The sequence below is a fragment of the Candoia aspera genome, chromosome 1 (genome assembly GCF_035149785.1).
Source record: "Candoia aspera isolate rCanAsp1 chromosome 1, rCanAsp1.hap2, whole genome shotgun sequence".
Lineage (NCBI taxonomy): Eukaryota > Metazoa > Chordata > Lepidosauria > Squamata > Boidae > Candoia > Candoia aspera.
Window position 1 is genome coordinate 320,285,302 of NC_086153.1, and position 23,065 is coordinate 320,308,366.

A 23,065-nucleotide genomic window follows, 5' to 3' on the forward strand; every position below is an offset into this window, starting at 1 on the left:
TCTCTTTTAGGCGTGTTGTCCAGTAGGTGCTGCAGATCCTCATAGAACTGCTCTACTTCAGCTTCTTCAGCATTTGTGGTTGGGGCGTATATTTGGATCACTGTGATGTTAGATGGCTTGCCCTGAATTCACGCAAGACTTTTTACATATTCCAAAGGACAAAGTATAGCATGATACACTGAAGACAGTGAAATGCAACTTGTAATATGCAGCCCAAGGACATAATCTGAAGCTACTGATGGATCCCAGCTGAACCAACTCCAGGAAGTCAACATCATCAGACACCTGCATAGCCAACAATTCAGGGAAGGGACATCTGCTGAACCCCTGAGGGCCCTGCTCCTCCTCAGAGGTATAAATTGGCTCTCTCCAAGTATAGAATCAGTGGCAAGTAAGGAAAGTAGTCAGACCTCTGTTTGCTCCCATCTTTCCTTTTGATCTTCTTAGGCCAATGTAAAAAACACCTGCTTTAAATTCAACAGTCTTAGGATAGGCTTGGAAAACATCTTTCTATGAAACCCTGAAACACTGTGGCTAATCAGTGCAGACAGTCTTGAATTAGCTGTATCAGTGGTCTGATTGAGTAGACTAGACTAAACCAGGGAGAGGGTGAAAGTGCATGGGCAGCAGAGGACACCTTGTCCAAAAGTAACCGAGCTGGATGATGCATTCTATTATACATTCCAGTTAGGACCAAATTTGGTGAATGTCATGTTAGTAGTACAACTCTTTTCCTGTCTCCCTACTAATATGAATTGCATAGATATCAATTCCTCTTCCCCCTCAGGTCTAACAAGAAGTCATCATACAATGATCTTTCAGTTTGGTTTATTGTTAAGGCTTTAAGACACAGGTGAAGCTACATTGAGTTTAACAGGAATGTCTGAAGGCAGAAACCACTCACTTCTGCATTACGTTGCTTTTAGGATGGCCATGCTGCGTAACAGAGTTGTCTTTCCTTTTCAGTAGCTCTGCATGTGCACTGGCATTTAGTCACATTGGCATTATTTGAGGGGATATATGGAGCAGAGGACCTCCCAGGCACATTAGGAAAACAAGCACGTATTAGTAATACAATATAACGAACACAGGCAATCCTATTCCATTATTTTTAAATGGATACTGAAAATATGAGGTTCTTTAATTTGTTTTCCTGATGGCTGTTTAAAAAATCAGCAGTTCCTGACCTCGACAAGGATGCCTTGGAGGGTTAGCAACAATCCATTCCATATCAATGCACGTACTAAAAACTTCATAGGGACTGAGCAACACTCAGTGCTTCTGATAGCAGGCAGCTTGGCTTTTGTTGACAACCCTCCAAGTAAAAATATTTAATGCATCCCTCTGAATGTGAATAGGATTGTGCCCTACTGACATTAGATCCCTTTGCCTCCAGGAGAACAAAGCTGGATGCTGTGTGTTTGTGTTAGTGTCACCTTAATGACTACACAGAGTAATTGAGCATGACAAGAACTAAATAATAATATGGAGGGAGAGGGGAGGGGAGGGAATAGAAGGTCGGCAAAACATGCTGGCATCTCTTTTTGCCCATGTTAAATATTGAAAAACAGCAAAACTGAAAAGCTTTTTGTGAGCTTTCTTTCTTTTTATTATTAGAAAGTTCTATGCTTTCAAAGATTCAGAGATGGACAGAAGAGGAGATAGAAGTAGGAAATAGCTGAAGAAATTTGCTGAGCCAGAGATCTTCAGCACAGGATTTATCTGGCAAAATCTGGCAAATTCCAATCAACATGTTGAGTTGTGCTTTTTAATTAGGTTGACCATATGTCCTGTTTTGAACGGGACAGTCCTGTTTTTCTACATTTCCAGACCATCCTGTTTTCTTAAAAACCTTACTTAAAAATTTGAAAGTTCCCGTGAACCTGTCAGAATGCAGTCTGTCTTTGAGTGGAAGGATGGGGAGCTCAGCAGAAATGGCGCGAAAAAAGCCGCAGAGCTCAACCCGGCGGGAAACCTAAAAAGAAAAAAACAGGATCAGCTGATAGGCGGTGATCAAAGTGCGAGCCGATTGGCTCCTGCCTTGAAACAGTGGGAAGAAAAGAACGTAAAAGCACAGCCAAAGGAGGAATGGCTTGTCGGGGACAACCATTCACTAGACTCTCCAGCCCAGCCTTGCCTCTCGCAAATGAAAGAATCTGAAGATTCCCAGCCCGAGAAAACTGGAGAAGTTCCTGCCTGCCAATTCAGCCCATCACCCAGCCCTGCCCTGTTTTGCCATCCCAATGTCCTGTTTTTAACCCCATCCGGTTTTGCCATCCCAATGTCCCATTTTTGTCTCAAGGAAATATGGTCAGCCTCTTTTTAATTCCTCTTCAGTTGGCTGGCTTCCACCTCCTGGAGTACTCCCCCTGATCCTGGTGCCCTTCAGATGTGCTGGAATACAACTCCAGAATTCCAGGCTGCAATGATGGCTGAGAACTCTGGAAGCTGCATTGCAACATGCCTGGAGGGTCCCAAGCTGGAAGGGTTTGCCATTGTCCCAATTCATTTTGTTTGAAAGGCAAATTCTTGAGTTGCTGACTTACTTCTTCCAAGCAGGAAAGCAAATGTGAGATTTGTCTCTGAACCATTTCCTTCTTGTTCCCATCTTCCCCTGAGCACTTTAACTTGTCTTTTCCTTGGACACTTGTTCCACCCAATGAACTAGACTTGACTGTTCACAGATACGTAGCAGAGCCTTTTATGCATCATAGTCTGTCTAATACAAGGTGGCTGCAGTAATAAAGACATTTTGGATTTCCAAAACAACTGCCTAAGCTACTTCACAAGATGTTTTTCAGATAGGGCACTGTAGATTTTTCGCTGAACATCCTACTATGAACAGAGCACATGTAGGGATTGTGTTATTTTGATATAAATAACTTTTTGCACTCATTTATAGTTCCCCAAAATAGTTATACTTACTGATTTCCCAATTACTATTTTTACTCATCTCATTAACAGATTATAAATTACATGAAGCAATTAACTTGCAGGTTGGTGATAGAAAACCATGCAGTTGAGAACTTTTTCTCAAGGCTGGGAAACTTTTCTCATCTGCTGTCAATGACATCACTGTGGATAATAACTATTATGTCACCCATCCTCAGATCCAGTCCTGGATCCTTCTAATAAGAGAGTTATTTTTAATATTTAAGATCTGTATTTCCTGTTCTACAATTTAGTTATTAAGTTTTCAAATCCAGACCTGCATTTTAGCTTGAACATTTACTTCCATTTGAAATTTGAGTATTTTAGACACGGGAGCCTCCAAATTGAACTGTCAGCAATCAAAACTTGTCCAGTAGTATTAAATTTATCAGATGCCAAAACCTGCAAATGGCATTTATACACAATCAACTTTGCAAGTTTATTTAGGCCAACCTATAATATTAAACACTGCATGTATTAGAAATTGAATACATGAACACTTGGCAGATTCTGTCAATCGCTGCATGTCATAGGATGCTTAAATATCAATCCTTGACAACTATTCAAGAATTCAGTCCACATATTGAAAATGTTCGACATGAATGTTTAAAAAAGAATCTGAAAAAGAAAATACTAAATTCAGTTCAGTTCTCAGTTGTAGAATATAGATAAAAATAGCTGTCTAGAAAAAAATGAACACTTTAGTTACCAAAAGAAAGCAAAATCTCTAAGGCAGTGCTTCTCAACCTTGGCAGGTTTCAGATGTGTGGACTTCCAACTCCCAGAATTCTCCAGCCAGCATGGCTGGCTGGGGAATTCTGGGAGTTGAAGTCCACACATCTGAAGCCTGCCGAGGTTGAGAAACACAGTGCTCTAAGGTGTTGTGTTTTTAAAATCTTTAACTATATTTTTAAAAAAAGTCTGTAAAAATCAAGAAAAGAGATTTTGCAGGAAAGAATGAGAAGGAAAAGCAAAGGTGGCAAGTTGTGGGGAATTCCGGCTCCTAGGATAGCATCTTTGTTCTGGCTACATCAGATGTCACCACACTGCATTCCCACATAATCACCTGGCCTTTTGTCTATTTTTTTTAAAACTGATTTTCCCCTCCTTCCTACCAACTCTTTCAAACATGCAATTAACAACACCAGGTGCAACAGTCCCATTCAACTTGTGCCAGATCTATGTAACCAGGACTCATCCTTACCAGTTCTTTGTGGAAATCTCCAGATGCTCGCTGTCACATTACCTCTGCCAGAAATCAGGCACAAAGGGAAGGCAAATGGAATGTGGCCAGCCCACAACGGATTCACTCTCCCCTGCCTCAATCCCATCCCCCTTACTTCCCCAGGTGACTCTAACTAATCAATGACTGACTAGATAGATAGATAGATAGCAAATGGTGACAACAGTTGCAATGGAGAGAAACCTTACAGAAAGCCAGGTCCAATTCAAGTGGTTTGCCCGAGCATGCACTTAACTGCTGAAATTCACTCTGCCTAACCTGATACAAAAAGATCAGATGGTGATAGGTACCAGCACATGATTTAGCTTCTGCCTACTCTTTGGACTTTCTCCTATGGATAAGGGTATAGATTAGCTCATCTTTTCATGCCAAACCCTCACTGAACATGAATAGAACCTGACTTCCGGCAGAAATAGCTTCTTTACTGTTAGGAGGGAGAGCTCTGGGTGTGCTGCACAAGTACATGCTGTGCTTACGAGATACAGGGCGCCCAGTGTTGGTCCCTGTGAGCTAGAAGGCAAGGGCATTCAGTTAGGGTGGCCATGGGTGTCTTTATAAGGTAGGAAGTGAGTGAGGGCAAATACAACTGAAGAGTCTGAAAGTATGTGTGGTATGGAAGAAAGGGATGGGGCACCATTTCTTGTCTCTCACCTAAATTCTGGACTTCAGAGTCATTCAGTGAAACTGCCTGGTACAAAAATGTTGCCTTTTCCTAAGTAATATCCCAAAACAACTCTTTTGTTAGCCTGATCCTAGATTTCTATTTCTGGCCAAGGAGGAACCTGAAGGGAAGAGACAGAGTTCATCTGTGTCGCCTTTCCCTGAGCTGGAAGTTCAAGGAGTTGCAGTCCCAAAGCCTCTGGATGGGCCAGATTGGGGAAGGCTGATCTGTGCAATAAGGACAACTATCCATGTATAAAAAGATGAGTAATAGCCCACATTCCTCCTCCTTCCTTTGCTGAAGATTGCTCATAAACCTGTCAGTAATGGCTATTTGTTTATTTAGCATATTTATGTAGCTGTCCATCTCACAAACACATGATACTGGGTGGTGTACAACACAACAACAGTTAAAAACCCGTAACAATCTAAAAACAATCAAAAATAAATAAGATAAAATAGATAAAATCCAAGAAAGCGGGAGAAACACCATCACTTCATCTCCTGCAGCCACCTTGCGGGCTCTCCCTGGGGTCCCCAAGCCTGGTAAAAAAAGATTTTAAGGGCCTTCTGGAGGGCTGAGTCCCTGGGGCACTTTAGCCTCAGCTCTTCCCACCTACACTTTCTGTCTTGCATGTGCACACAGCTAGAACATGGGATTTTCCAGCCTTTAAAATAAAGAATGGTCTGTCTAAACTGACAAACTATTACAATTTTTTCTTCACCCTCCAACTATCTACTGTTTCCTTCATCTCTCTTTGATAATTTCCAAAATGGCATGAATTGGGTCTAGAAATAACATGCTCAGTAGCTGCTCTGTGGGCAGATGCACAGAAATGTGATCCCACTTCTTCCTACCGCCTGCTCTGTTCCCTAGTTTTTAAGTTGTGATCCATATTGTTTCTCTTAATGTTAATTATTAAGAATATACATCCCTTTCTATCTGTGACTTGACATGTGACTATAGTTCTCTACTGTATACTCAGTTCTTACTCAACCAGGAAGTGGACCATTTTACCAAAGGGCTACTTAATTTAATTAATCAGTATATTCAGGACAATTATTGTTTCTTTAGTACTCTAGATCTTATTCCAGCAGAATATACAAAATTAATTAACAACAGGGCAGTGGAATGTAAAGGTCTAAGTACAATAGACCAGAGTTTCTTATATTTCTCAAGATCATGGAACATCAATTTAATGAGGAACATCTATGATTAAATTCTTTCAACTAGAATCAAATTAAGGGACAAAAGTAAATATAATATTGAAATAAAACATATTTCAATAATTTTATTTCCACTTACACCTAATATATTGATTATACTACATTTTCATGGGATGGTGAGCTTGCATATGACAGCATATTTCATCAGTGTCTGGAGCAGCCTTTCTCAACCTTCTGACCCTGGAGGAACCCTTGAAATATTTTTTGGGCCTCAGGGAACCGCTGCATATTCAGGCTCAAATATAGGCCAGAAGTTATAAAATTATGATGTTCGTTTCCTGTGTAGGCCTATCTATATGCATTAACAGTGTTCTTAAACTAAAAAGAAAAAAACTTACCTCTTTAATGTGAAGTTGCCCAAATTTGAAATAATTTTTTAAATAAACCTTGATCTCAAAGGGAATCTCTAGTGACCTCTCATGGAACCCTAGGGTTCCATGGAACCCTGGTTGAAAAACCTTGGTCTGGAGTGAGATTTGTTGAAGAAAGTCTTTGAATTAGCATAGGATTCAGCCTATTTCATTACTTCATCTTAGTTGCAGGGAATGCTGAAAATCCACATTTGAAAGATACACTAATGTTCAAACACTTGGGAGGTGCTTATGGAACACATTCAAGTCATCCAAGAATAGTTTAACAACCAGTGCAACAGACAAAACAGTTATATTTATTTTGCTAATATGTGAGATTGAGTAGTATGCTTTGTTGAATATAATCTCAGTTCTGAGTAGAAAATCTTCAGAAAGCAAATCCTACTTTTGCTTCATTGAAATATCAAGCCAAATTGGTGTCTTGAGCCTATTTGTGAGTGTTGGAAGTTTTATTTGGCACAAAACCATTTTACAGAGAGGTCTTTTACATGGCTTAAAAGACCTAACCCTCAAGACAGGCCACTGATTGAGCTGCAGGAAGCCAGCTAAGTCTCATACAGTCCATTACACAAAGATGAGAGATCCAGGTACAAATTTCCATTGAATCCCACACTTCCTTTGATCCTCCAGTTATAGCAATGCCTTCATTAAGTGCCCTGTCTAATAGAGAATCAGTTTTGAGTCTAGACTTGGCATGCGGAACCAGAGGCAAAATTGGGATTCTCTTGGTGTAGCCCATGTGTTTCCTAGCAGTCATTCTGCATCAGCTAAAAGAAATGGCTTCAAGCATTTTGAGGACCTCAAAGTTGGTAGTTTAAGATTTAACATAGGAAACTGCCTGGAGCAGCTTAGGGTTTCATGGCAATCATAGGCCTTTTTTATATAGTATTCAGCCCATTATATATGACAAGACACTTTAGATCAAATTTTGTGTACTGGATTGAAAAAAATGATTTGGGAGTAGAACTAGCAATAATTCTGTTAACACAAACTACCTGAACACGTTTGATCTTTAGGCTGCTTGTAACCTAATAAATAAATTGAGTTTGCCATGACAATTAAATAGGTACACAGCTCGCTCAAAAATCATAGTGTTTTTCCATGGTCTCTCATCGAACTGAAGTATTGAGCGGGGTACTGCTCAATATTTAATTAATCCCTAATTCCATTTCCTGTACATCTTTTTAATTCTCAGTGAGCTTGCTATTCTTCCAGAGCATTTTAGATTTTATACTATAACATCTTAATATTTATATTTACTTACAGGTGTTTTCATGTTTTATTATCATACTTATCTTCTGGAGTTACTGTTTTAACATTATCATTTTATGGCATTGTATTTTATACTCTAAGCTGCTTGGAAGGGCATTTTGCCGTAATACTCACGACAGAAATATTTCAAATAAATAAGGAAATTAATTAGAACATTATGTTTCTCCTGCTTGTCAGCTATGCCAACCGTTTTATACTTATTGGCTAGAATAATAAAAAAATATAAAGATTACTACTTGCTCAGCAATTGAGTAAACTAATGCCTTAGTATTCACTTGTACATCCTCTTATAAATGGTGGGTATGTTTTTAAATTAAGGTTGAAAATTAAGAATAGTAACAACAGGGTCATTGGTCCCCCTAGCATTATTGCACAAGGGTAGGAAGGTTCTGTCTACCAGAACACCCCTCCACAAATTTTCTTAGAAGCACTTTGGGCGAAAGCTTCATGGAATTATGCCTTGCAAGGATTATTCTTCCCCCATTCCTTAACTATTTGCCCATCATTCAGGGGTCACCTATCTTCCATATAATGCACCATTTCATACCATGGCTGAAACTGGCTAATAAAGAAATGAACCCATTTGATTTTAAAACTCTAAGGCTCTTCATGGCAGAAGTGGTGCTTCTTTGTGGGACCGCCTCTAATTATCTCTGCCCTCCCTCTAAGATTAGAGAGGTTGGGTATGTTCCAGGTCCTTTCAATTAAGCAATGTCATCTGATGGAATCCAGGAAGCATGCCTTCTCTGTTGCACTGCCTGCCCTATGGAAGCCTGTACCACCCAAGATTAGGATGGTCCTAATGCTGTTTTTCACAGAACAGCAAAGACCTGGCTCTTCCCATGGGTCAGGATATTTGGTGAGACCATCTCATGTATCTTCCATTAAATTGTTATTGCCTGGGTGTATGTTTCTTCTTTTTAATCTATTTTTTTACATGATTGTGAGTCATACATGAGTGGGTGCCAAATTAATTTAATGAATGAATAAACTACCAGATAAACTACTGTAAGTGTCCCACTGACTACAGCACACTGCAAGCCAGCTTCTATATGCAACATACATGTGTCTTCCATGACAGATCAGCACACAGAAAACAATACTATACCAAATTGCAAAACTTTTTTTTAAATGGCTTAAGGTAATTTTTCTTGTTGCCCCAACTTTATTATAAACTCCACAAAGATCCTCACATTTAAGATTTTTTTTCTTTTTACTGTTTGAGGATATTGGCCGCTTAAGTACCCTTTAAAGTTAATACTATGTAGTCCTAGTACTTTGGTTGCTGCCAGAGGTTCTGTGACTTGTATGCACATTGATCCTAGAATCCACTGGATTCTGGAACAACCATAATACATCAATCTGCATTTCCACTAGCCTACCTATATACCACAGAAGTTTAGGCCTAATATAAACCAAGAGAAATCAAAGTAACAAGACAATGTGATGTAGAAGAATAGGAAAAGAAAGATTCAAATCCCTATTTATCTTTGGACTAGTCACTATCTTTTAGCCTAGGCTACCACATACAGGGCTATTTGTGAAAATTAATCAAGAACATATGAATATGCTGCTTAAAGCTCTTCAAGGAAGTACAAGATAAAAATATTAAAGCAAATATTCATACAGTAGAGATTGAATGAAATGTTACAAAAACATCTGGACAATCACCATAGTTCCACCTCAAGTTCCAATATATGAATATTATATTTGAACCTAATACACAAATACTATATAACACATTATCATCACTTTGAAGGACAAATTATTCATGGAAAAAACCCTCTGGATCTAGGAGATTCTTTGTTTAACATAAATTGATCGCAGAACCACATGGCTGTTTTCAAATCACCATATGATGTCATTCCAAGTCAGAGAGATGATGCCAGATTTATGGAGATAGTAGTTTATTGTGTTTCTTGTCCTTATGGCTTCTGTATCCCTTGACATGACAAGGCATATGATCTGCTTTCCTTGCATGCTTTTTGCCAGGAATATGCACCAGGCTGATAACAAACCACAAGTTTTCTTTTTTCCATACCTCTGCTTGAAAAAGAAACCACTCAATTTATTACACTTTCCCCCCCATTTACGGATAGTGGGCCACCTCAGTAGAGTGCTGGCACCTGTTGAAATAACCAGAAATACTGAGTTAAGCAAAAGACTGCACCCCCAATCCTTATTTCATTTGAGGGCAGTCATGGAAAACTAGGGAACTTTGCAATTGACCCATGGCCTCCATGGTGGCTGTTTCCCTGGAATATGCTGAGAGAAAGAGAAACTTGGGGATATATATATATATGAATAGCCACCAAAGTTTTCATAAACCACAAAATGTGGAACCAAATCATACTTAGTTTAATAACGATGATTTATGTAAAACACACACACACACCCCAACATAAGGAATGAGGGAGTATCAATGTTTAAGGCTACTTAATACAGGATTACCTTAAATGTAGTAGTTCTCAAGTCTCCATTCAATTTAAACTATAATAGAAATTTAATGCAATCAAAAATTAAGAAAAATATAGAGAACAACATGCATATAAAGAAAAGGCAAAAGTTGGGACCATCATTTTATTTTATTTCATCAGCAGACAGGCATCCACTCCTTCACCTCTGGCTAGGGAAATAAATAGCACACAATTCTTTAAACTAGGCAGGACTGCCCCTGAAGTGTTCAGACATTTCCAGCATTTAAAAAAGTTGCAAAAATGAAAAAAATGTTTTATTTTTTGCAGATTGATAAACAAGAATAAGCATCCTTACTATAATTTGTAATTCATTATTTGAATTTAATCACATTTTGATTAATGCATAAAATTGCCATGTATTAAGAAAGCCTAGTAACACAGTGCCTTGAGCACATTAAGGGGCCAAACATAGGTAGACCAATCTGCAACCACTGTGCCTCTTTATTCCCCAACTCTTACTTTTCAGAGCAACAGCAAGCAACAGCAGAACTGTCCTCATGTTTAAGATGGTACACCTGTACCAAATTTTAAACATCTGCTATGTCATTACATTTGATATTTTATTCTATTCTATTTAATTAATTAATTAATTTTTATCCACCTTTATTACTTTTATAAATAACTCAGGGTGGCAAACATACCTAATACTCCTTCCTCCTCCTCCTTTCCCCAGAACAACTACCTTGTGAGGTGAGCTGGGCTGAGAGAGAGGGACTGGCCCAAGGTCACCCAGCGGGCTTTCATGCCTAAGGCGGGACTAGAACTCTCAGTCTCCCGGTTTCTAGCCTATTGCCTTAACCACTAGACCAAACTGGCTCTCCAAGACCAGTCAAGGTTAGCAGTGGGGTGGAACCTAGAAGGGTTAGTGAAACTAACAGTAATAATTTCTGGTAACCCACTACTTTCGGCTTTCCATTTGAGAATTTGAATTTCCATTTGAGAATTTTAAAAACTTGTTTCTGGTCTGAGATTTTGCCACCTTTATATATGTGTATATTTCAATATACACCAAAAATAATGATCTGAGTTCTGTTTCTAAAACCAATCCAATCTTTTTAATTGAGTAGTACTTCAAATATAGTCTCTTAATTAGGTGTATACAAAGTTATACCTGACATTTTTATTGTCTGAACTCAACAAAATTGTATTTTAAGCATTTAATTTTAGGTAGGGTGAGGGACTGCTTCTTTACCTAAAGCTGCTCTAAATTTATAAATACAAATAGTGCTTATGTTTTCTTCATTCATGCTTCAGAAGGGTAGAAACTGAATACAGTGATATTAAACAACCAAACAAGAGAAATAAAATATTTGTGGTTACAATAATAATAATAATAATCCTTAGACATTACTTTTTCAACATTTCCTAACTCTGCAATAGTTTTAAGGCTCTATATACAAACAAATGCATATCTGAAAATTAGGGAAAGAGAGATATAGAAATGTGAGTTGTACATTGCTTCCTATAAAAAGGCATGTTTTACACCTTTTAAAAAATGCTAGCTACATTGCTACTATCTATTTATATATTTAGTTGATTTTCCTTTGAAGGGGCATCAGTTGACTGAAAGATTAAAGAAATATACATAATGATCATACAATACCCTCAACTGAAAAAAACAAAAAGAAAATACAAGGTGCATAAAACAGTAGTTCTGCAAACACATAATCAATTTATCGTGTTTTCAGTAGGAGAAAATTCAAGTCAAATTAGTTTTATTACTTTCATCTTTTTAAAAAAAAAAAAGCAAATTAAATTCAACAATTAAATATTCTGAATCTATGTACTTCAAATCACACCTACTGTTAAGTCAATGGGTGATAAAAAACACACACCATAAAAGTAAGATTGTCAGGCTCTGACAAATTAATTTTCATTAACAAGAAGCAGGTATATCCTCATATAATGCTATCACATTAAAATCTTGAAATAAAACTCATGTAACAAGATCATTCTGTTTCTCAAAGCATATTATGCCCACTAACTAAAAAATAACTCCATTTGTGCCTTGGGCACAATCAAGAGTTCTTCCCATTTCATAAATGGGGAATTGTTTAATAAAAATATTTATCAACATGACATCTTATTTATGAACATTTCAGAAGACAAAAGGAAAGAGAAAGAGTTACACATTTATTGTTAAATTTCTTGTTAAATCAAGCTTTATTGATAAAATGGAATTAAAAGTATTTTTTACTTGGAACAGCAGCCAATCCAGCCAACCAGGCTAATAACATGGTGCATGCTCCTACTAAATATAGAAAGATACCATCTCTTACATAACTGATAGTTAATTGAATGTAAAGATTTTCTCTAAAAAAGGTGCAATTTATCGAAGTATTTTAGCTCCCATGATCTATTTTAATAGCCATCTTGTAAAGTTGATGAACTTTTCTTCTTTTGCTGAAATCTTCCACATATTTCAGTGGGACTTTTAGATCCACCATGATTTTAAGCTCAAGAAACAATTAAAGTCTGAAGGAAAATGAACTGTATTTCAGTTATTTTCCATGTTACAGTTACAATAATCTGCCTTTATATCAAATTTCCTTTACAAAATTTTCATGCACCTCCTGAGTATTCTTGCTGGCTAGGTTGCTACTCCCAGCGATCCAGAACCACAAATACAAATAGAAAGAGCTAGATTACTGCTGCATTAAACAGCAAACCATGCCTTTCATTTATGCTTAAGTGATGTAAAACAGCTCATTATGAAATAAGCATTCTGGACAACCACAACTGCACTTTACAAAACAAAATCATACAACATAAAATTGCTTGGAGTCCAATTTACAGCATTATAGTTTCAGTATCACTTTGCAGAAGTTTGCTTCACAAAAAAAAAAGGGAGGCCATTCCTGGGCTAAGGGTTGAACTGCTGCTTTCTGACGTATTCACTATCACCAACATCACTTCCCTTCAAGCAAGTCTGAAGCTGATGCTAAGAAGGATCATTGTTGGTTGAGTTTTCCATTAGGAGAATAGGTGCTAATTCCACAGCTTAGACAGCATTTTACCACATATCATCAGTTGATGCAGAGTCCTTAAAGAAAAGAGAAGGAACCCTTTAAAGTCTGGAGCGCCCAAAATTACAGCAATTTCTGGATAATCCAGACTGAAAAGGGTAGATATGTCCATAATTTTAGGATTTTGATTTCTTTTCTGTACTCTGGGACAAATTATATATTTAGCAAGACATATGAGAGAAAGTTGTTGAGAACAAATGTCACCCTTAAATTATTAACTTCAAAGCAAATAATTTTTTGTTGTCAGTGAATTATAGCTGGTCATTTAACCCAAAAGTGATTGGGTCCTAAAAGATGTTTCAGTTTAGAACTTTATTAAGCATAGGCACAGTGAAAAGAATGTTTTGGTAAAATTAATGGAATATATATTCACATTTAAGATCCAACTATGATCTATGCTCACATCATTTTCCTTATTTTCTAACCTACTTAAAAAAGAACAGATATTTTCCTATTGTCACTCAAGTACTGCAAGATTACATAAGAACATGAAGAGGTATTCTGCATCTAAGAGGTTCAAAGGGAGAAGGAAGAGGACTGGAGGGCAAATCTGTAAAAATTGCATTTCCTCCCCTAAGGAGCATTACTGGTGGGAAAAATAAGTTCTGTGTTGGTTTCCTGAAATAGGCCAAATTTAAATCATGCATTGCTTGAACAAATCATGATTAAGCATAGCTTAAATCATAAGCCATTTAATTACATTGGGGGGGGCATGCTAGATTAGCAGTGAGGGAGCACACAAACCCAAACCTTGATGCAGTAGCCTTTGTAACAGTTAACCAACCAAAGCCATGGCATAGTGCAATTTCTATGGGCCCAGTCCATGACAACAGTGGCATATGAAAGGTCGCAACTTGGTTTGTAAAAGGAGTAAATGGCAAAGTGCATGAATTAACAATGAAATAAAAAAGAAAACTAGGTATGTTCCATGTTAGAAGCTAAGAGAAAGGGAAACAATGTAACAGATCTGAATGAAGGCCACCTCATTTTGTGGACAGTGTGAAATTGACGAATGGAAATAAATGTGTAGGTTTAATTATGAATTAAAGGGCTAAGAAGTGTATCAGAGAGTATGAACTAGAGTAAACTAGATTGTGGGGGGGATGCACATGAAAATAGGAATACATAGGATAATAACCACTGCAGGTTATGTTCCAGTGAAAGGTAGTAATGTAAGAAACAAGTATGAGTTTTTGGAAAAATTGTAACATCCTTAATGAATGCCATCTGAGGAAAAATTTATTCTGTTAGCAGACATGAAGGAATGGATGAGAATGAGACAACAGAGTACATAAAAAGTAAATTAGCCATTTATTGACCAAGGAATAAATGAGAATGGCAATAGGTGATTATCTGTTTAAAAAAGATGTTTGTTTCAAATATGTGGTTTATGCATGTGTTTATGTGTATACATGGAAAAGGAAAGAAACTAAGTTTGAGAGGGAAGAAGAAGTCCTGAATCTGGGACAAATTATTTTTTGACAATGAGAAGAGTAGTTCTTAGGAGCAGAGGCATTCACAGAATTACATATTTGCACATGACATCATAACGCACGTACAAAAGGGACAGAGTTCATATTGTCACGTTTCATCATTTCGCTTCTTCGCCGTCTCTCCTGCAGATGCCTATGCCTCGATTCATTGACAAAAAGAAACAAAGACGTGAAAGTGGAAGGTAAGCCAAGAAGAGAAAGTAAAAGTGCTGGATGACAAAATATTAGAACCTTAATTAATTTCCCAACAGAATGAATGGAAAGTAGACACATAAGAAAGATAATGTGGAAGCTGCTTGTGACAAAGTAAAAAGATGTTACAAAGTGCCACAGAAGTATGTGGAGTTATGAAAAAGGATATGTGGTGAAATACTGAAGTAAAAGAGGCTGCAGATGAGAAAAAAATGTGTATAAGAAATGATTACTGCAAAAATTAAGGGGAGCTAGATATTGTACAATATATACAAAAACAAAAAGATAAGAATGTAGCTGAAGACAGCAAGGAACAGTTAAAATTAAAAGAGAAACTATAGATATTTTGATGGAAATTAAAAAAAAAGTTTAGAACTGGCTGGAAAGGGCTTAAACTATAGGTTTGGGCTGCTTATAGAATGATTATGCAACTTGTTTAATGTGTGTAGGAAGATTGCATCTGTGCCTGATGATAAGGCTGCCATTATTGTTCCTTTAAAAAAGGGAAAGATAACAAAAGTGAATGCAAAAACTTTAAGTAAATTTGCTTAAGTACGGCTAGGAAAACATTTGCAGAATTCTAACTCAAAGGGGAGAAGACGTGACAATTGGCAACATTCAGGTAGCACAGTACAGCTTTTCACTGGGCAGGGGATGTGCAAGAAATGTTTGAATTTGAGAAAGGAAGTTTATTGCTTGCTTGTTGGTTTAGAAAAAGTATATAATTAAATTAATAGGGTTGAATTATGTAATGTTTTGCCCAACTTGACATTGTAGGTTGGTTGTAGCATGTGTTAAGAACAGAATGTAATGGAAATAAATGGAATGCTTAGCTAATAATTCAACATTGGACAGGACATAAAAGACAAGGATTATTTATCTATTTATTTATATTCAGAGACCAAAATCATTCAAAGTAGCAATGAATGTAAAGAACAGCAATTAAAAGATACAATAAGTAAGGTTAATTAAGGATGTGTGCTGTTTCTTGATTATTTAATGTATTTATGGCTAAATGTACAAGGAAAGCATAAAGTAACTTTACAAATGTGTTGGGTGGGACTTCAATGTTCTTTTTTATATGCAGACAATGCCAACTTCTTGGATAGAAACCCATGTCATTTGCAACAAATGTTAGATAGGTTACCAGATGCAGTATGGATCTGAAAGTTATATGGTAAACACTGAAGACAGTTGTCTTTGACAGTAAAGATGGAGTAAATGATTGCATGTTAAACGAAATGGGGAAAAACAATTAGATGAATTTGTTAAACCTTATGTTTGATAAAAATGGGGAGAGGGAGAAATGTTAATATATGCAAAGACAAGCAGAAAGGTGGTGGCTGGTACACAGCCATTTACGTTGTTTGTCAAATGAGAACTCGCTATATCAGGAAAACTGTAAAATTTTAATGCAGGTAAAGCAAAAGCAAGTAAAGAATAATGAAAGAACATGGACTGAATTTAAAACTGAGTGACCAATGCAAAAGAAATATATTGAGGCGATTTGATCATGCAGAGAGAGCAGAAGAGGATCAAATTGTGAAATAAACATATGAAGGAAATGAGCAAGTCAAGGGCAAAGTCAAGAAATTTGCAGTTGGCTGTAGTTAGATTCTTAAAAAGAGCAATGTGAGAGACTTAAAAACAAAAGGTAATATATGAAGAGACATATGGAAGAAAGGATGATTTGCAAAGATAGAAATGTACGGAGAAATATAGGGAATGTGTTGTGGTAGACTAATTTCTCCTATCTGTAATTTCTTTTGCTCACTGCTTCTCACCCTGTTTCATTTTGTATAATGCTCCTTGCCCAAAAGGGAATAACTCGATGAGTATGTGGGTACATATGTATATATGTATAGTTCACCACTGCAAGCTAACTCCCTATGAAAATGAATACTTTCAGCCTAACAATTCCTAGTATTATATAGCAATTTTGATGTTGAGTTCAACTTCATAATACTGAATTACAATAATTATACAGACAACGGTTTGAACTTTGTAACAATTACAATAACAGTAATGTTGGATAAAATTACCCACATGAAACATAACTCGTTATTTATGATAAACAAAATGACCTTAAAGTTCATTTTTTAAATTCACATTCTTTACCATTTATTCCTCCTATTTTTCAAGTCACAATCTTCCATGTGCCACAGTGATCACCAGGTGGACCCACAGATAATTCTGATTATGGTTTTGGTCAATTAAGGCTTTCAGATAATACTTTTCCATAAAGAAGGTATAGGGTAGGTTACCAGTTTTAACTGTACTCATGCTTCATGCAACATTCTTTGCTTTATTTTCACTCTCTGTGGTTATTTTTTTGTTCTGATACTTAGTTATTTATTATCAGTTTTTGCTTGATGTTATATGCTATCAGAATCCTCTGGATTTGGGGCAGGCTATAAGCACTGCAAAGTAAGCAAGTAAATAAGTAAATAAAAATTTTGCCAGTATACTACAAGGTAACCAAAGATGATTTTTACTTACACATGCTCATGATATACTATGTAGATTCTCTAATCTAGAGACTACTTTGCATGCCAAAATACTATTACCTGGATCTTATTTTTATTTTTAAGCTTGTAGGGCACCTGACTCCCAACAACTCTGGGCAGTCAGGAGGTACATATATGCAGTATAAATACACATATACTGTACATACTTAGGAGTAATGCTGTAACAAGATATTACAGATTCTAATTCCACAACCAGCACCTAAAGATATGGTGATCGCATACACTAAAGTGTTGCTTTCTATTAATATATTTATAGCTGTGAATTCAAATTAAAAACTATTTATATTCATAACAAATACTCACATCAAGAATAAAATCTGGATATTATTTATACTAATGAATTAAAATTAAAGACTGACAAGTAATCTTTCAACCAGATTTGGTAAAATGGATTAATAAGGAAAAGCTGGCTAGATAGTGCCAATACTCACAGTTTCATCATTCTGGTAAGGATTCAGTCTGTTATAAATAGCTTCAATCACACTCCGTCTAAACCAGGTAAAGAAAAAAAAGCACACATACAATTTTAAAGAGCAGCAATTCTTAGAAGTCAACCATGATTTTAAAAACAGTTTTTAAATAGAAATACTGTAAAAGATGCAGTTGATCATTATTACTAATAATGTCTACAAGTTTATTACCAAAATTATACATATTTGAGCCAAAGGAATTCAAGGTGGCATCCAAAATTTGATAATACTAGCATAAAAGAACATGCCCTTAAGAAACAAACAAAAAACAAACAAACAAACTGTGGAGCTATTTGCTAACCTAAAACAGTAATAGGACCAAGTAAACTAGCTTAAGCTAGAAGAAATAAATTGTCTTCATGCCACACACTAAATGAGCTCAGAAATAAACTGGTAAACAAGTCAGATAATATAACGCCAAAGGTTCTACTAATTGCCTTGTAGGAAAAATTTTAACTTCATACCACGTTTTGATGTAAACGTCACAAGAAGCAGAAAGTATTTTATCTTTTAAAATAATGTTCCCTAGACAATATAATCTTGAAAGCCATTAATCCATTTTATTTTGAATAAGACCATTTATAAATTAAAATTTAACAATCTTAAACATTAATATTTAATTTACGTTAGGATGCCTCCCTAAAAATCAATCTTTCTTCAGCTGGCACAGGTACCTTTTATTTTTAGCACTTAGTATGCAACAGAGCAGGAAAGTATACAATGTTTTGAATTCAATCCATTTTAAGTCAACACAACCTATTTCAGGTTCAAATCCACATTTCAAGTAAAAAGACCAGATCATTTTGAGCTTTGGGAAGATGCTTCAACCTTGAAAGAGTTCTGCCTCAAGTTAGAAATACATTGTTTCAAGCTGGAAACACACCCCAAATACCTGAAACTCTCTGGCTCATACTCAAAACAGTTGTTCCATACTCATTTCAAACTCAAAAGGGAGCATTTTGAATATGAAACATTTTGCACACCTTTATATTAGTTTTGCATTTGTTCCCATTTCATCATTTTTAATAAAATTTGAGAGAGATAAGACAGTGTGACGACTGATTGTTTTTGAAAATACTTTATCGCCCTTAAGACAGGTTTTATGAAAGGTATACCTTATTTAAATTCAAAAGCATATTTATATGGTGCAAACTCACTTGCTTGCCAGTTCACCCCCTGGTGGAAGATTTGGGATGCTCTCTGTTTGCAATGTACGCACGACGTGGACTAAGTCTGGTACTACTTCGCCCTGCTCCTTTATGATCTCTGGGAATCAGAAGTATCTTCTTTGTAAATTCAGTTCAATTACAATTGGAAAACATTGCAACATTTAGTTTAATCAAAGAAAGTTTAAGATTTCAAAAGTATTGCCTTTTCATGACTTTTTTATCCTAGCAAATTGGAGCAGAAATGAAACTGTTAGATGTTCTATCTTTTCAGAACATCCCTGCTTTGACTTATCTTTCATACAGAAGCAGATGGAAGCTTATATTTATTAGATCATTATCTAAAAATATCAGTACTCTAGTGCCCCTGAATACCAAGGAGATGATGTTCAGAATTACCAGAGGAAAAGGAAGAACGTTACCTATACTCAATTAGTATCTTTAGTCAATGAAATTCAAATTCCAGCAGTGATTGGAAACTGTTTTATGAACTAAAGACTTTTTTTTAATAAACTAAAATATAAAAAGACCATTTAATACAGTTCAATGCATACCAACTTGAAAAAAAAGAATTATGAAATAATGAAATTTATGTAGATAAAAATCTCAAATGCATACAAATGCTTAGTTTCATTGCATAAAATGTACAAACAAGCAAGAAACTGATTTTAACTACAACACTTTCAATACAGTTTGAACAGTATTTGAACATGTATCTAAGACCCATAACACTTTCAACCTATTTTTCATCAGTAACCGAGAAACTGCGTATTTCTTGTCCTCTACGATTTTAGCTCATGGTGTTTCCCAGATTACCCATTAGAGATTCTTTAACTGGATACACCCACACACACCTCTCCAGTTAAGGAAAATATACAATAGAATTCATTTTCACCTCTCACACACCAAATCTGTTCTAGAGGTTTCCTTGAATCTTGAGAGCGGATTTGGGGAACCTTAAACCTGCAGTTCTGTTGGCAGCTCTATTTATTCTGGCTGAAGGACAATAATTGATACAAACCATCAAAAGGATTGCAATTTTCAGTTGCAAAGATTTTACTTTGCTGTGTGATATAAGTGCATTTAAGTTTCTGCAGATATGAATGTGTATGTACTATTCATGTCCAATTATTCACAAAGTAAGAAAAAAGTAAGTGGCAAGTGCAGAAGTTTGGACACCCTTTCCATCAGTACTTCGTTGCACCACCTTTGGCAGAAATAACCACTTCTAAACATTTTCTGTAGCCAGCACTCAACAAAATTCCCAGGTCTCCTTGCACATACTGCATGTTTGAGATCTCCCCCAAATTTTCAATAATATTCAAGTCTGGGGACAGTGAAGGCCATGCCAAAGCCTTTAGTATTCTTTCCTGAAGTACTTTCATGGTGGATTTGGAGGTATATTTTGGATTGTTTTGCTGACATATCCAACCTCTTTTCAGCATCAATTTGTTTACTAACCGTAGGACATTTTTTTCTAGCACGTTGCTTTTTTCTTGAACCCATTGTTCCTTCCACTTGCATAGTATTTCCTGTGCCACTTGTATATCCGCACGATGTAAAAGCATAATAAAGCCATTCCCATGCTCAGTGGCTGGCAAGGTGTTCTCCCCCCCCCAAAATGCTTTTTTCTCCAAATGCATCACTGTGGTTGTGGCAGAACAATTGTGTTTTTGTTTCATCAGTCCAAAGAACTTTGCTGAAAAACATTTCATGCTGATCTTTTGCATACTTTGGACTATAACTTTTGTGATGTGGTCAGAGAAAATGTTTTCACCTGACAACTCTCCCCTGCAGATCAATTAGCAACACTGTTCAGTGGACCTGTGGACAACTACTCCAATGACAGTTTCACTTTTCAGCAGTTGTTTGCAGGGTCTGTGGATTCTGTTTTGTAGATCTTACCAGTTTTGAAGATTTGGTTTGGTTTTTCAGATCTTGCCTTCACTTCAACAGTTCCATGCAACTTGTTTCTTAACAATGTTTCTGACAGTTGAAACGGCTAGCTAGAAGCATTTAGAGCAGTGTTTCTTAAACTTGGCAACTTTAAGATGTGTGGACTTCAACTCTCAGAATTAACCAGCCATTTTAACAAAAACAAGTTTGAGAAACACTGATTTAGAGGGGTTTTTTTATAACCTTCCTCTATTTTTTAAGAGTAAATTATCTTCATTTTCAAATGCTCAAATACTGAAAGTAGAAAGAACAATCACGTCCTGAGAGGTTATAAGGTCAAATGGAATTATCTTCACCTGGCTAACTGTCCTAATGAGTCAAGCACCTTTATGGGCCTTATTAACAATTTTACAATAAAGAAATCTAGAAGTGAATCAATTGTGTGTCCAAATCTCTGCACTTGCCATAATCACTTTTCTTATTACTTATTTTGAATCTGTAAACATCTGTACATAAGTAGTACCTATACACTCAAATTTGTAAAAAAAAAAGTTATTTTTAACACAGGAAGTCACAGAAACATACAATCAGAGGAGGGGTGCTTATGCCTTTGTGTGTAACTATAGATAATCAATAATATCAAATTGAATTTTATTAGTAATAATGGAATGGCTTTAAATCAACATACTTTAGCCAAGAAATAGTATATTAAGATTTTATGGAAATTTCTGTGGTTACCAAACATATCAACATTTCACTCAAAATAAAACAAGAAATATGTTATTTACAACTTTGATCTATATAAAAACAATTTGAAACAAGAACACAACTGGTGAAATAATTCCAGAGTGTATGACAGTAACTTTTTAAAAACAGTCTAGCCCCATCTGTAGGCTAATATATATCAGCAAATAGAAAACACACTAGGAAGTTTAAGTAGTTGTTTAACTCTACAACAATCCTCCCCAGTCCAAAATTGTATTTCATAATGGCCAAGACCTGGGTGGCCATTATGGGTTGGGTGGCCACCTGAGTAGGGTGGGGGAATCTAATTAAATTTCTTGTCCTGGACAGTATCCTGATGCAAATGCTGGACTTCTTTGAGACTGAATATATTTTAAAGGTGAAATATTAGGGCCAGAATTTGTATTTCATCAACTATTTAAAGCAAAGATTTCTACTACTGAACACCAAATAAAGAACAAAGATCCCAAAATTGTTTTATAAAACATTTTTATTGTGAATTGTGAACATCTGGTATTGGCTACACCATTCTAATGCTATGTTATCTTTTGTACAAAAATAAAGGGATTTCAATTTACCTAAACTACACAATTCTATAGCCTAAAGCTGTAGTACATTTGAAATACATTCTCCATTAAAATACATTTGTACTAAATAGAGATATATGCAAAATCACAAATAATTTATGGCATAAACGTAACCAATTTATTGGCCTTCATGTTATAGTAACCTGTAGCTGCTTTTAATTAACTTAAAATACTTTCTCAAATATGGCACAGGAAGATCACTGAAGGACAGATGAAGCTTGGAAGCGTAGTTCACACTACCATAACTAAAAGGGCATTGCTGTTTTAAAAGGTTTGGGAAATACTTTTATAAATGTGAGAGAACAAGAACTTTCTGATATCAAGAAATCTTGCTTATTCTTTTTCCTTGGTAAGAGGAAATCTATATATCTAAATATTTGTTTTTTACTGAAGATGGGTACTACAGCATACTTAAGTCAATAAACTTCAGTGAAATACATATGTTTGAATAGTAAAATTACTTAATGTTATATGCATTGCCAAATGTATTTCAAAACATGGCTTTCTGGTGTAACCCCTGACGTACTGCATCTGAGAATCCTACTAAACTGAATGAAATTTGCACTGGGAAAAGAAGCTGGAGGACTGCAATCTCAGTTATGTTTGAGAGACTTCATTCTGCTAGGCTAGTCCTACTAACTGTAATATCAGAAGAATGTTTCTGAAATATAATTTCAAGGATCCACACTTCGTACTGAAGTGTGAGTGGCATAAATTTTCTTTGTTACATAACTACAGTTAAATGTATTCAATGTAAATATAAAATTGACCAGAACACAGGA

The 23,065-nt window shown here is 36.0% G+C and overlaps 1 protein-coding gene across 2 annotated transcripts in view; it reads right to left on the reverse strand.

Annotated features, from left to right (window-relative positions):
* Positions 1-10,270: 10,270 nt before the first annotated feature.
* Positions 10,271-23,065, reverse strand: part of PPM1A (protein phosphatase, Mg2+/Mn2+ dependent 1A) — a 36,959-nt gene continuing 24,164 nt past the window's right edge. Inside the window, exons 4-6 of one of the 2 annotated variants that reach the window (XM_063290457.1) lie at positions 19,048-19,156; positions 17,852-17,909; positions 10,271-13,224 (exon numbers count right to left, since the gene is read on the reverse strand). In XM_063290457.1, the coding sequence (XP_063146527.1) occupies positions 13,195-13,224; positions 17,852-17,909; positions 19,048-19,156 (197 nt within the window). In that variant the 3' untranslated portion in view covers positions 10,271-13,194. Of the gene's footprint in view, positions 13,297-17,851; positions 17,910-19,047; positions 19,157-23,065 lie in introns of both variants that reach the window. The other variant, XM_063290456.1, reaches the window with a different exon arrangement.